Source organism: Macaca thibetana, chromosome 16, assembly GCF_024542745.1.
Source record: "Macaca thibetana thibetana isolate TM-01 chromosome 16, ASM2454274v1, whole genome shotgun sequence".
In the NCBI taxonomy this organism is placed as follows: domain Eukaryota; kingdom Metazoa; phylum Chordata; class Mammalia; order Primates; family Cercopithecidae; genus Macaca; species Macaca thibetana.
The window spans coordinates 13849748-13864603 of record NC_065593.1 but is presented as its reverse complement, the minus strand read 5'-3'; the positions used below and the strand labels follow the sequence as shown (position 1 = coordinate 13864603).

Below are 14856 nucleotides of genomic sequence, written 5' to 3'. Positions count from 1 at the left end.
GAGGCCTTTAGAGGCCGGGCACGGTGGCTCACGCCTGTAATCCCAGCACTTTGGGAGGCTGAGACGGGCGGATCACGAGGTCAGGAGATCAAGACTATCCTGGCTAACACAGTGAAACCCCGTCTCTACTAAAAATACAAAAAATTAGCCGGGCGCGGTGGCGGGCGCCTGTAGTCCCAGCTACTCAGGAGGCTGAGGCAGGAGAATGGCGTGAACCCAGAGGGGCGGAGCTTGCAGTGAGTGGAGATCGCGCCACTGCACTCCAGCCTAGGGGACAGAGTGATACTCTGTTTAAAAAAAAAAAAAAAAAAAGCCTTTAGAGCTACTCGGTTCTCTGTGTCATGGACTTCTCTCTGTTCCCAGGATATTCTATGCCGCCTGGAGCATACAACGTTGAGGAAGGTGACTGCCAACACAGCCATCTACTATGACCCCAACCCCCAGAGCACGGTGGTGGCAGAGGACCAAGAGTGGGTGAATGTCTACTATGAAATGCCTGACTTTGATGTGGCCCGAATCTCCCCCTGGCTGTTGCGGGTGGAGCTGGATCGGAAGCACATGACTGATCGGAAGCTGACCATGGAGCAGATTGCTGAAAAGATCAATGCTGGTAAGCCTAGGAGGGCAGGCCTGGCTCAGGAGCCCCACTGTCTGTGCCATCACCTGTCGTGTTCACTGCACTTGAGCCCCTAAAGAGCTACCCACCCTCACTCCGTCCACGTACCAGTTCCGCCCATCCAAGGCATCCTCCAACTCTCCAGGTCCCCTCTGCACTCCCTTTCTCTTCTCAGTGTTCCCCCTTCCCCTTTCCGAGGGCTTCTATGAAAAAGGAAGTTTCTGTGAGGAGGAGTGGGGAGCCAAAAGAGCCTTGCTCAGAGGGAGCTGCGAATGGACAGTGCCTGGGGCCAGTCCTGTTAGCTGCAGCCTTTCTCATGGCTCCTCGCCCCACCAGGTTTTGGTGATGACTTGAACTGCATCTTTAACGATGACAACGCAGAGAAGCTGGTGCTCCGTATTCGCATCATGAACAGCGATGAGAACAAGATGCAGGAGGTAATAGGGGATCTAGAAAGAAGTTGATGTGTCATGTGTAGAACTCATGAATCATGTTAGGGACCAAAGAAAAGATGCAGTCAGCACTGAGGGGGGCCGGGCGCGGGGGCCAGGCCTGTAATCCCAGCACTGAGGGGGGCTGGGCGCGGGGCCCCGGGCCTGTAATCCCAGTACTGTGGGAGGCTGAGGTGGGTGGATCACCTGAGGTCAGCCTGACCAACACGGAGAAACCCCATCTCGTGTTACTAAAAATACAAAATTAGCCAGCCATGGTGGTGCGTGCCTGTAATCCCAGCTACTCGGGAGACTGAGGCAGGAGAATGGCTTGAACCCAGGAGGCGGAGGTGCGGTGAGCCAAGATCATGCCATTGCACTCCAACGTGGGCAACAAGAGTGAAACTCCGTCTCAAACAATAAACATTGAGGGGTGGGTCGTACCCACCTAATTTCGGGATAGGGAATAGTGATGAGCAACGATTTTCTTTTTTTTTTTTTTTTTTTTTTTGAGACGGAGTCTCGCTCTGCCGCCCAGGCTGGAATGCAGTGGCCGGATCTCAACTCACTGCAAGCTCCGCCTCCCAGGTTCACACCATTCTCCTGCCTCAGCCTCCTGAGTAGCAGGGACTACAGGCGCCCGCCACCGCGCCTGGCTAGTTTTTTGTATTTTTTAGTAGAGACGGGGTTTCACCGTGTTCGCCAGGATGGTCTCGATCTCCTGACCTCGTGATCCGCCCATCTCGGCCTCCCAAAGTGCTGGGATTACAGGCTTGAGCCACCGCCCCCGGCCTTGAGCAACGATTTTCAAAACCCACAGCACCGGCTGAGTAGATAAAACAGCTGGTGTTGAAATAGGAGATAGGAGTGCCTCCCTGTTGCCCTGTCCCCTGGCTTTCCTCCCCCGAGCCTCCTGCAGCTTGCTTTGCTTAGGGAATACAAACCCCAGCCCTGAGGCAGGGGCCAGACTTGGGGGCAGGTTGCATAGTAGGAATTGCTCTGTCCTAGGGGAAGTCGTGTGACAGGCATAACAAGACCCATGAAAAGGCTGGATCACTGACTTCACTCCTGGGCATGGCTCCTGCGATATTTGTTTAGCACATGTTGGTGCCTGATGCTTTAGTAATAAAAACTGAAGAACTCAGGCCGGGCGTGGTGGCTCAGACTTGTAATCCCAGCACTTTGGGAGGCCGAGGCGGGCAGATTACCTGAGGTCAGGAGTTGGACACCAGCTTGACCAACATGGAGAAACCCCGTCTCTACTGAAAATACAAAATTAGCCGGGCATGGTGGTGCATGCCTGTAATCTCAGTTACTCGGGAGGCTGAGGCAGGAGAACCACTTGAACCTGGGAGGTGGAGGTTGCAGTGAGGCAAGATGGCGCCATTGCACTCCAGCCTGGGCAACAAGAGTGAGACTCCATCTCAAAAAAAACAAAAAAAACTGAAGAACTCACACTGAACCTGCTGTCAGAAAACAGTTATAAAAGCATTGATAGGTCTTGATGGAATACAATATATGGCCATTAAAAGAGATCACTGTCATGCCAGCGGCAGCCTAGGTGAACATGCGGTTAAGTGCTGGAGCAGGGAATGGTGTGTGTTTGGGTACAGTGGTTGGAGGACATGACACTTTGATGGAGCCCGCCTCTTGCTAGGCAGGACTGCACCAGAGTGGAAGTTGTGATAGGTTGGTGGGATTTGGGTACCTTTCCTTAGGCTGCTTTTAATATTGTAAAATCAGGATAAAAAGTCTCACTGGAGAGTTGCTGGAACCTGGGGGGTAGAGGTTGCAGTGAGCCGAGATCATGCCATTGCACTCCAGCCCAGGCTGATAACAACGAAATTCCGTCTCAAAAAGAAAAACTGTCCCACTGGAAGTGTGAGGGGCAGAGCCTGGTGACTGACTTGTTAGGCCCTCAAGGAGGCTGTAGTTGGAGGTGAGAGCCGGGGAAGAGACCAGAGGATGCCGAGTGCTGACCTCATTCTCGCTGCAGGAGGAAGAGGTGGTGGATAAGATGGATGATGATGTCTTCCTGCGCTGCATTGAGTCCAACATGCTGACAGATATGACCCTGCAGGGCATCGAGCAGATCAGCAAGGTCAGCCGTCCCCTCCGCCACCGCCTTCCTCCTCCCGCTCCCCGATTCCCCGCCCTGCCCACCCTGAGCACGCTGTCTTTCCCACAGGTGTACATGCACTTGCCACAGACAGACAACAAGAAGAAAATCATCATCACAGAGGACGGGGAATTCAAGGCCCTGCAGGAGTGGATCCTGGAGACGGACGGCGTGAGCTTGATGCGGGTGCTGAGTGAGAAGGATGTGGACCCCGTGCGCACCACGTCCAATGACATCGTGGAGATCTTCACGGTGAGCCCTAGTGTGCTGCCCAGCGGCCTTTCGTGGATCTCTGGCTCTCAGGCCCCTCATTCTGTGCTGTCCACTCACAGGATTTCCTCAGGCTCAGACTTTTTCTGCCTGAATCCATTTCTGAGTGTGGGATGTCCTGGCTCCTGACCCCCTCCCTGGATCTGGGTGGTGGCAGAAGCAGGAAAGAGAGCAGAGTTGCTCAGTCCTGACCCTCCCGTCTGCTTCCCTCCCCTGTGCCAGGTGCTGGGCATTGAAGCTGTGCGGAAGGCCCTGGAGCGGGAGCTGTACCATGTCATCTCGTTTGATGGCTCCTATGTCAATTACCGACACTTGGCTCTCTTGTGTGATACCATGACCTGTCGTGGCCATTTGATGGCCATCACCCGACACGGAGTCAACCGCCAGGACACAGGACCACTCATGAAGTGTTCCTTTGAGGAAACGGTAACAGTGGAATTTATGAATAGGGCAGAAGGAGGGAGCAGTGTGGGAAGAAGGGTGCCCACTTTGGGCGGCTGGGCTGTGGTGATGGGACAGCCAGGTGCTGTGTGTGGTGGGGTCTCATGGGGCCTGTCTGCTCTGTTCAGGTGGATGTGCTTATGGAAGCAGCCGCACACGGCGAGAGCGACCCCATGAAGGGGGTCTCTGAGAATATCATGCTGGGCCAGCTGGCTCCAGCCGGCACTGGCTGCTTTGACCTACTGCTTGATGCAGAGAAGTGCAAGTATGGCATGGAGATCCCCACCAATATCCCCGGCCTGGGGGCTGCTGGACGTGAGTATGAGGCCCTAGCTGCCCAGTACCTGCCTGCATTGGCGAGGCGGTGGGGCAGGCCGTGGGTGGGAGGGTGTCACTAGTCTGTTGTTGCTGTTCTTGCTCCTCACGATTTCCTGTGTGCCTCTTTGCAGCCACCGGCATGTTCTTTGGCTCAGCACCCAGTCCCATGGGTGGAATCTCTCCTGCCATGACGCCTTGGAACCAGGGTGCAACCCCTGCCTACGGCGCCTGGTCCCCCAGTGTTGGTGAGTAACCTGATCCAGGAAGAGGGCCCTCCAGGTGGTTCAGAGGTGGGTGAGCTGGGATCATGAACAGCAGCCATTGTTGGAACTCTTGAAGGCCGCAGAGGGCTATTGAAAGGTGGGCAGGAAGAATTGGGGGCATTTGATCTTCAGCTCTGGCCTTAACTTGCTTTTCTCACTCTATAGGGAGTGGAATGACCCCAGGGGCAGCTGGCTTCTCTCCCAGTGCTGCATCAGATGCCAGTGGCTTCAGCCCAGGTTACTCCCCTGCCTGGTCTCCCACACCCGGCTCCCCGGGGTCCCCGGGTCCCTCAAGCCCTTACATCCCTTCACCAGGTGAGCTGTCGCCATCTGTCGGGCCAGGTTTGTTTCCTCCTCAGTTCTGGGTGAGTCTGTCCATTACTCATCTCCTTTGTTGGCTGTTTCCCCACAGGTGGTGCCATGTCTCCCAGCTACTCGCCAACATCACCTGCCTATGAGCCCCGCTCTCCTGGGGGCTACACACCCCAGAGTCCCTCTTATTCCCCCACTTCACCCTCCTACTCCCCTACCTCTCCATCATATTCTCCAACCAGTCCCAACTATAGTCCCACATCACCCAGCTACTCACCGACCTCTCCCAGCTACTCGCCCACCTCTCCCAGCTACTCACCCACCTCTCCCAGCTACTCACCCACCTCTCCCAGCTACTCACCCACCTCTCCCAGCTACTCGCCCACTTCCCCTAGCTACTCGCCCACCTCTCCCAGCTACTCGCCGACATCTCCCAGCTACTCGCCGACATCTCCCAGCTACTCACCAACTTCACCCAGCTATTCTCCCACTTCCCCCAGCTACTCACCAACCTCTCCAAGCTATTCACCCACCTCCCCCAGCTACTCACCCACTTCCCCAAGTTACTCACCCACCAGCCCGAACTATTCTCCAACCAGTCCCAATTATACCCCAACGTCACCCAGCTACAGCCCAACATCACCCAGCTATTCACCTACTAGTCCCAACTACACGCCTACCAGCCCTAACTACAGCCCAACCTCTCCAAGCTACTCTCCAACATCACCCAGTTATTCCCCGACCTCACCAAGTTACTCCCCTTCCAGCCCACGATACACACCACAGTCTCCAACCTATACCCCAAGCTCACCCAGCTACAGCCCCAGCTCGCCCAGCTACAGCCCAACCTCACCCAAGTACACCCCAACCAGTCCTTCCTACAGTCCCAGCTCCCCAGAGTATACCCCAACCTCCCCCAAGTACTCACCTACCAGTCCCAAATATTCACCCACCTCTCCCAAGTACTCTCCTACCAGTCCCACCTATTCACCCACCACCCCAAAATACTCCCCAACATCCCCTACTTATTCCCCAACCTCTCCAGTCTACACCCCAACCTCTCCCAAGTACTCACCTACTAGTCCCACTTACTCGCCCACTTCTCCCAAGTACTCACCCACCAGCCCCACCTACTCGCCCACCTCTCCCAAAGGCTCGACTTACTCTCCCACTTCCCCTGGTTACTCGCCCACCAGCCCCACCTACAGCCTCACCAGCCCGGCCATCAGCCCGGATGACAGCGATGAGGAGAACTGAGGGCTCGTGGGGCGCGGCAGCGGGCTAGGGTCCAGGGCAGCTTGCCCATGCTGCTGTGCAGTTCTTGCTTCCCTCGTGGGGTGTCACCCCCAGCCCAGCTCCCTTGTACATAAACGCCTTGTGGCAGAGCTCTTGGTGAACTTCTGGATCCCGTTTCTGATGCAGATTCTTGTCTCGTTCTCCACTCATGCTGTCAGAACCCACTGGCCCAGTGGTGTTCTCATTCCTGCCCCACCCACCCCTTGCCTGTCCCCAAATTGAAGATCCTTCCTTGCCTGTGACTTGATGTGGGGGCGGGTAAAGGGCATTTTAACTTAGGGGTAGTTCCTGCTCTGAGTGGTTACAGCTGATCCTCGAGAAGAACAAAGCTAAAGCTGCCTTTTGTCTGTTATTTTATTTTTTTGAAGTTTAAATAAAGTTTACTAATTTTGACCAAAAATGTGACCATGGAGTGCTTCATTGGGATTCAGGGGACCCACAGGCCCTGCCTCCTGCCTTCTGCCTCCTGCCTCCTGCCTCCTGCCTCCTGCCTCCTGCCTGGGCTGCTGCTGATCTGTTAGCGGGAGGGGACCTTCCAGTCACTGAGCCCGCGCACAGCCCCTGCTCTGTGCTGAGTTTGTTGTAGTCACAACAGATGCATCTCTTGTCCTGCATTAAGGTGATACTAGCCATAACAGCTTTTTAACCTGTTTTACTGATCGTCATAAATAATTTGGAAAGTGTAGAAAGGTATAATGCAGAGGGGGAGAAATGATCACCCTTAATCCCACCACTAGGAGGCATACTTTCTTTTGTATTTTTTTCCTACACTTTTCTTGAGTCACTAACAAATGAACAAAAATGTACTTTTATTTTGGCCTCAAACCAAGAATGAAAAGATGATATAGATGCTGTAATACAGAAGCTGAAGTTAAAGGATTTGGGGGTAATATGTTGGTTTTAGCTGGCCATTTTTTCCCCTTTCATTAGCACCTTAATGTGGGTATCAATGTTCTACATCCTCTGCAAGTCATTTCTGGTTTATTTTAGGTATTTTTATTTTATTTATTTTTGAGACAGTCTCGCTCTGTCACCCAGGCTGGAGTGCAGTGGCACAGTCTCGGCTCACTGCAACCTCTGCCTCCCAGGTTCAAGCAATTCTACCTCAGCCTCCCAAGTACCTGGGATTACAGGCGCCCACCACCATGCCCAGCTACTTTTTGTATTTTTAATAGAGATGAGATTTCACCCTGTTGGCCAGGCTGGTCTCAAACTCCTGATTTCAGGTGAACCGCCCACCTCGGCCTCCCAAAGTTCTGGGATTACAGGCGTGAGCCGCTGCGCTTGGCCTATTTAGCCTTTGCTCTCATTCCTGAAAGTGAGTTCCCCGTGACATCATTCCCCTTCCGCCTAAAGAACTTTTAGTATTTCTTACAGAGCAGCATTGCTGGTGACAAATGATCTTAGTTTTCTTTTTGTCGGGAAATGTCTATTTTGCCTTCATTCCTAAAGAATATCTTCGCTGGAGATAGGCTTCTGGTGTGACAGGTTTATTTTTTTCTTTTAGCACTTTTTTTTTTTTTTTTTTTTTGGTTTAGGAGCAGAGGTTTAGGACTCAAAAGATAGAGAAAGGAGAACAGCTCTCTCTCTCCCTTGTGGGAGAGGGGCTTCTGAAAGGGAAGTCCTTAAGATGTCCTATCTTCCGGCCCTCACAGTTTCTAGTGAGAAGTTCACAGTCTTTGGGATCATTATTTCCTGTTATTTTTCTCTCAATCCTTTCAAGATTTTCTTTTTATCTCTGGTTCTTTGGTTTTTGACAGTTTGGCTTTGGTGTGTGTATTGGAGTTCTCCAGCAGAACCCCTGGGGGAGATAGATATGTCTCTTCTGTGCTAATAATCACATTACTTCTATATGTGATTATATATATACATATGTTTTTGTTTTTTCTATTTATTGAGCTTCCCCACAGCAAACATGAAGGGTTTTGTCATGGGAATTGGCTCAAACGATTACAGGGACCAAGAAGTTTCACAATCTGCCATCTGTAATCTGGAGAACCAGGAAGCTGGTGGTGTAATTCAGTCTGAGTCCAAAGGCCTGAGAACTGGAGGTGGGGTGGTGGTGGTAGTGGTGGCAGTGGCAGTGGTGGTGCTGGTGTAAGTCCTAGAGTCTAAAGACCCAAGAATCAGGAGCTCCTAGGTCCAAAGGCAGGAGAAGTTGGATGTCTGAACTCAAGGAGAGGACTCACCCTTCCTCTTATCTTTTTGTTCTTTCCAAGCCCTCACTTGATTGGACAATGCCCAACTACACTGGTGCAAGAGAACCTTACTCAGTCTACCGATTCAAATGCCGATCTCTTCAAGAAACACTCTCACCGACACACCCAGAAACAATGTTTTTCCAGCTCTCGGGGCGTTCCTTAACTCAGTCAAGTTGACGCATAACATTAACCATCACCGTGTGCCCAGGCATAGTTTTCTCAGTTATCCTGTTTGGGTTTCCCTGAGATGTTTTGATTCTGTAGAATTGTCTTTTAGCGTATTTGGGAAGTTTTTAGACATTCTTTCAAATATGTTTTTCTGTCCTATTCTTTCCTTCTGAGAATTCAGTAGCATGCCTACTAGGCTTTTTGATTCCCCCCCCCACAGATTTTTGAGGCTCTTAATCATCTTTGCAAATTTTTCTCTCATTCTTTTTTTTTTGAGATGGAGTTTCACTTTTGTTGCCCAGGCTGGAGTGCGATGGCGTGATCTTGGCTCACTGTGACCTCCGCCTCCTGGGTTCAAGCAGGTCTCCTGCCTCAGCCTCCGGACTAGCTGGGATTACAGGCATGCACCACCACACCCAGCTAATTTCGTTTTTTTTGTTTGTTTGTTTTTTGTTTTTTTGTTTTTTGTAGAGACAGGGTTTCACCATGTTGGTCAGACTGGTCTTGAACTCCTGACCTCAGGTGGTCCACCCACCTTGGCCTCCCAAAGTGCTGGGATTACAGGTGTGAGCCACTGCGCCTGTTCTGGGGGGCACATTTTAATCAGCAAAATCATCAACAAAAACTTTAAAACTATGAAAAACATGTCATTAAGTAGATTGAAAATAGAAAACTAGAAGAAAATAGAAAACTAGAAGGTAGAGCTCTCAACAGAGCCTTGTCTATCCTCAGTGGTGAGCATGTGCGTTGGGTGACTCAAATTTTTCACCAGTTTGCTCATGTCTGCAAATGGCCACAAATACTGATTTTAAAGTTATAAATAAATTTTAGGAAGTAGGTGAATTTGCAAATATTAAATCCACAAACAATAAGAATCAGCTGTATGTATGTATCTTCTCTTTTTCTCTTTCTCTCCCTCTCTCCATTTTTTCATTCATCCTAAGAATATATATATAATTTTTTTGAGACAGGTTTTCACTCTGTTGCCCAGGCTGGAGTGCAGTGGTGCAATCTCAGCTCACTGCAGCCTCAACCTCCCAGGCTCAAGCGATCCTCCCACTCAGGCTCCTGAGTAGGCAGAACTACAGGTGTGAGTCACCACGTCTGGCTGATTTCATTTTTTGTAGAGACAAGGTGTCACTATGTTGCCCAGGCTGGTCTTGAACTCCTGAACTCAAGCAATCCTCCCTCCTTGGCCTCCCAAAGTGCTGGAATTACAGGCATGTGTCACTGTGCCCAGCTAGGTTGTTCATTTTTGTTTTTCTTTTTTATTATTATTATTTTTGGGGGGTGGAGTTTCGCTCCTGTCACCAAGGAATGCAACGGCACAGTCTCGGCTCACCTCAACCTTTGCCTCCTGGGTTAAATCGATTCTCCTGTCTCAGCCTCCCAAGTAGCTGGGGAGTACAGGCATGCACCACCACACCCGGCTTTTTTTGTTTGTTTTGTTTTGTTTTGAGATGGAGTCTTGCTCTGTTGCCCAGGCTGGAGTACGGTGGCGTGATCTTGGCTTACTGCAGCCTCCACCTCCTGGGTTCAAGTGATTCTCCTGCCTCAGCCTCAGAAAACTCTGTTGCCCAGGCTGGAGTGCAGTGGCGCCATCTCGGCTCACTGCAACCTTTGCCTCCTGGGTTCAAGCAATTCTCCTGTCTCAGCCTCCTGTGTAGCTGGGATTACAGATGCCACCAGGCATGCCACCATGCCCAGCTCTTTTTTTTTTTTTTTTTTTTTTTTTGTATTTTAGTAGAGATGGGGTTTCATCATATCGGTCAGGCTGGTCTCGAACTCCTGACCTCAGGTGATCCGCCCATCTCGACTTCCCAAAGTGCTGGGATTACAGGCGTGAGCCACCACGCCTGGCCTTTTCTTCATTATTTTTATTTCTATTCTTTGGATTGCATAATATTATGATCTCTCTTTAGACTGTAATTCTGTTAGGTGATATTGTTGCAGAAAAAACAGGTTCTTATCACACGACCAGGAAAATTTACGCACACGGACACATTGAACAGTGGGTAGAGCAGGGTTTATGGGGTGAAAAGGAAAAAAAAGAAAGACAAACTCTCAGCAAAGTAAGAGGCGGTCCTGCTAGGAGGCCCCCACTTTACAGATTTAATCCCAGGCCACCACACAGGAACTGGAGGCCAGGCTCCTCCCGGATGCAAACGGTGTGAACTTCCATGGCTCCATCACATTCTTCCAGTACCTAGGCCGGTGGGAGATTGTCTGGGGACCCACCCCCTCATCTGCCTCCTGCATCTATCATTGTTGTTCCCCGCTCTAAAGAAGTCCATCTGACTGCTGTTAGAACAAGGATAAAGACCAAGACCGATCTTAACTACTTCCTGCTGACAGGGGGCGCTGTTTGGGGAAGATGGCTCCCTCAGAGGCCTATCTGAGGGTCCCTAGCAAAAGTAGCCACCATCATCTGAGGCTCCGGTTCCATGAACATTTGGAGTTTGATGGCCTGAAGCCGAGAAGAGACAAACCAGGTTATTAGAAAACTTGTATCAAGGCAAAATAAGGTGGGGTTAAGGGTAGCTCAAAAATCCTGAGGCCTTGGCTGGGAGCGGTGGCTCACGCCTGTAATCCCAGCATTTTGGAAGGTCGAGACCAGTGGATCACCTGAGTTCAGGAATTCAAGACCAGCCTGGTCAACATGGAGAAACCTCGTCTCTACTAAAAATACAAAAATTAACTGGGCATAGTGGCGCATGCCTGTAATCCCAGCAGGAGAATTGCTTGAACCAGGGAGGCAGAGGTTGCAGTGAGCCGAGATCGCGCCACTGCACTCCCGTCTGGGTGACAGAGCACAACTCCGTCTCAAAAAAAAAAAAAAAAGAACAGCTAGGTGCGGTGCCTCAAGCAAGTTGAGATTGACTCCTTAAAGGGAAGCATACCATTCCAGTTAAAGCCTTGGTGAAACAACCAGTTTCTCCAATTGCATCCTGTTGCAAAAGAAAATGGATTCCTATTGCACTGATGCAAACAACTATATTGTCATAGGTTACAAATACTCACAGATAGTTTCTTTTTTTTCTTTTTTTTTTTTTTTGAGACGGAGTCTAGCTCTGTCTCCCAGGCTGGAGTGCAGTGGCCGGATCTCAGCTCACTGCAAGCTCCGCCTCCTGGGTTCCCGCCATTCTCCTGCCTCAGCCTCCCGAGTAGCTGGGACTACAGGCGCCCGCCACCTCGCCCGGCTAGTTTTTTGTATTTTTTCAGTAGAGACGGGGTTTCACCGTGTTAGCCAGGATGGTCTCGATCTCCCGACCTCGTGATCCGCCCATCTCGGCCTCCCAAAGTGCTGGGATTACAGGCTTGAGCCACCGCGCCCGGCCCACAGATAGTTTCTAAATTCTAGAGGAACCAGGCAGAGAGAAACAAACATGCTCCAAATTTTGTTCACAGGAGTATACCCTACTCAATTTTTTTTTTTTTTTTTTTTGAGACGGAGTCTCGCTTTGTGGCCCAGACTGGAGTGCACTGGCACGGTCTCAGCTCACTGCAAGCTCTGCCTCCTGGGTTCACACCATTCTCCTTCCTCAGCCTCCCCAGTAGGTGGGACTACAGGCGCCTGCCACCACACCCTGCTAATTTTTTGTATTTTTAGTAGAGATGGGGTTTCACCATGTTAGCCAGGGTGGTCTCGATCTCCTGACCTCGTGATCCGCCCACCTTGGCCTCCCAAAGTGCTGGGATTACAGGCGTGAGCCACCGTGCCCAGCCCATCATCTAGGTTTTAAGCCCTGCATGCATTAGGTATTTGTCCTAATGCTCTCCCTCTCCTTGTCCTCCACCCCCTGACAGGACTTAGTGTGTGATGTTCCCCTCCCTCCCTGTGTCCATGTGTTCTCATTGTTCCACTCTCACTTACGAGTGAGAACATGTGGTGTTTGGTTTTCTGTTCCTGTGTTAGTTTGTTGACAATGATGGTTTCCAGCTTCATCCATGTCCCTGCAAAGGACATGAATCCATTCTTTTTTATGGCTGCAGAGTCCTATAGCTTAATTTAAACCATCTTATGAAAAGGATCAAAACAAGACAATTGTCTGTGAATAACAAAATGTCCAGGGTAGTTACAGTTAGAAACACAATTGACAAAGAAGTTTGATTATCTCTGTTATATTTACAATAACTTCACATAACAACCTTAATTATGACTGATAGCATATGCTTTAGACATTAGAATTTTAGAAATCCCACACAATTTTGGAACATACATTAGTATTACTCACCAGAATATAACCTAAAGAAGATTGAACACCATTTTGGCAATCCCATGTAACTAAACATGTCAAATAATTCTGTTTACCTCTCTTTTGGATACTCCAGGTGCTCTCTGTAGCATTCAAAAGCCAGGCATCAGGAAAGGCAATTTTGTAACTGAAGTTTAATTTTGGGAAGCCTGTTAAATGTGTTAGAGATTTAAACACTTGATGTTATGAAATAGAATTCCAAATTACCACAAGTTATTTATTTTGCCAAAATGACTCAGAAATTTAAAAAAGCAAACACCTTTTATAACCTTTTACAAATGTTGTTAAAGAGCAAGATTAGTGCCCTAAGAGTACCTTGTTGTGCTTTTATTTCAATGCTCAATTTACAGAAAAACCATATAATACCCTTTTGAATTTAGTCAATATGTTCACACATAGAATTTCTGGGGTTTTTTGTTTTTCTTTTTGTTTTTTTGAGACAGAGTCTCACTCTGTCGCCCAGGCTGGAGTGCAGTGGTGTGATCTCAGCTCACTGCAACCTCCATCTTCTGGGTTCAAGCAGTCCTCCCACCTCAACCTCTCTAGTAGCTGGGATTACAAGCATGCACCACCATGCCTGGATAATTTTTGTATTTTAGTAGAGATGGGGTTTTGCCATGTTGGCCAGGCTGGTCTCAAACTCCTGACCTCAGGTGATCTGCCTGCGTCAGTCTCCCAAAGTGCTGGGAATATAGGCATGAGCCACCATGCCTGGTCTTCATTACTTCTTGAAGCATGGTTTCCTTAGTTCCTTGAACATATTTATAATAAGTGCTTTGAAATCTTTTCCATTAAATCAAATATCTGGGCTCTCTCACAGGGAGTATTTGTTGCCTATTTTTTTGCTCCTGTGTATGGGTCGCACTTTCTTTTTTCTTTGCAAATCTTATAATTTTTTTGGTCAAAAACTGGACATTTAAAATAATATATTAGGCTGGGCACAGTGGCTCACGCCTATAATCCCAGCACTTTGGGAGGCCACGGTGGACGGATCACCTGAGGTCAGGAGTTAAAGACCAGCCTGGCCAACATGGGGAAACCTCATCGCTACTAAAAACACAAAAATTATCCGGGCGTGGTGGTGCGCACCTGTAATCCCAGCTACTTGGGAGGCTGAGGCAGGAGAATCACTGAAACCTGGGAGGTGGAGGTTGCAGTGAGCTGAGATCACATCACTGCACTCCAGCTTGGGTAACAGAGTGAGACTTTGTCTCAAAATAATAACAATAATAATATTATATTAGCAACTCTAATTCTCTTTCCTCTGGGTAGGGCTTGTTTCTGTTGTTATTTGCTTGTTTGTTTAGTAACTTGGCTAGATTATATAAGTGAAGTCTATTTCCCCCATATTGTGAAGTCTTTGGTGTCATTCTTCAGAGGATGTAGCCTTGAGTGTACCTATAGTCACAGTAAGAGAATAGTGGTTTTAGCAGGGCTCTCTTCGTCTCTTTCCCCACACCCAGCTGTTAAGCTCCACTAATTGCAAGCTGATTGCTCTGTTATTTTTGACAATATCCTGGGGCATAAATTCCTCCATAGTCTGATTCAATTAAATTCTGGCAGGGATGGTTTCTGAGGCCAATCTTTGAGGTTTGTTCTGACCCCAAGACTGCTCTTCTTAGGATCTTTCCCCCTTGGTTCTCTCTGGTGAACTAGCTGGCTTATGGCTTAACTTGTTGCTCTTAAGACAAACTAGAGTTGACCCTTGAAGAACCAGTGTCTCTAAACGTTACAGACACTGACCCCTCTGCACAATCAAAGCCCATGTATACTTTTTGACTCCCTCTCCCCACCTGCAAACAAAACAAAACAAAACAAAAACAGAATGAAAAAACAAAGAACTGGGCTCATGCTTGTAATCCCAGCACTTTGGGGGGCCGAGGTGGGTGGATCATGAGGTTAGGAGTTCGAGACCAGCCTGGCCAACATAGTGAAACCCTGTCTCTACTAAAAATACAAAAATTAGCCAGGCATGGTGGTGTGTGCCTGTAGTCCCACTTACTCGGGAGGCTAAAGCAGGAGAACTGCTCGAACCCGGGAGGTGGAGGTTATAGTGAGCCAAGATTGCACCACTGCACTCCAGCCTGGGCAACAGAGCAAGACCCCTTCTCAAAAAAAAAAAAAAAAAGCAAACAAAAAACAAAGAAAGAAAGAAAAACGGTGTG

General features: G+C 49.3%; 1 protein-coding gene across 4 annotated transcripts in view; it reads left to right on the top strand.

The window, feature by feature from the left end:
* The window catches only part of POLR2A (RNA polymerase II subunit A), a 33809-nt gene extending 27343 nt beyond the window's left edge, over positions 1–6466 (top strand). The window contains exons 21-30 of one of the 4 annotated variants that reach the window (XM_050765177.1): positions 364–610; positions 953–1053; positions 3044–3148; positions 3236–3418; positions 3659–3862; positions 4006–4192; positions 4327–4440; positions 4624–4773; positions 4871–4906; positions 5246–6466. In XM_050765177.1, the coding sequence (XP_050621134.1) occupies positions 364–610; positions 953–1053; positions 3044–3148; positions 3236–3418; positions 3659–3862; positions 4006–4192; positions 4327–4440; positions 4624–4773; positions 4871–4906; positions 5246–6027 (2109 nt within the window). In that variant the 3' untranslated portion in view covers positions 6028–6466. Of the gene's footprint in view, positions 1–363; positions 611–952; positions 1054–3043; positions 3149–3235; positions 3419–3658; positions 3863–4005; positions 4193–4326; positions 4441–4623; positions 4774–4870 lie in introns of all 4 variants that reach the window. The other 3 variants (XM_050765175.1, XM_050765176.1, XM_050765174.1) reach the window with 3 other exon arrangements.
* The last annotated feature ends 8390 nt before the right edge of the window (positions 6467–14856 follow it).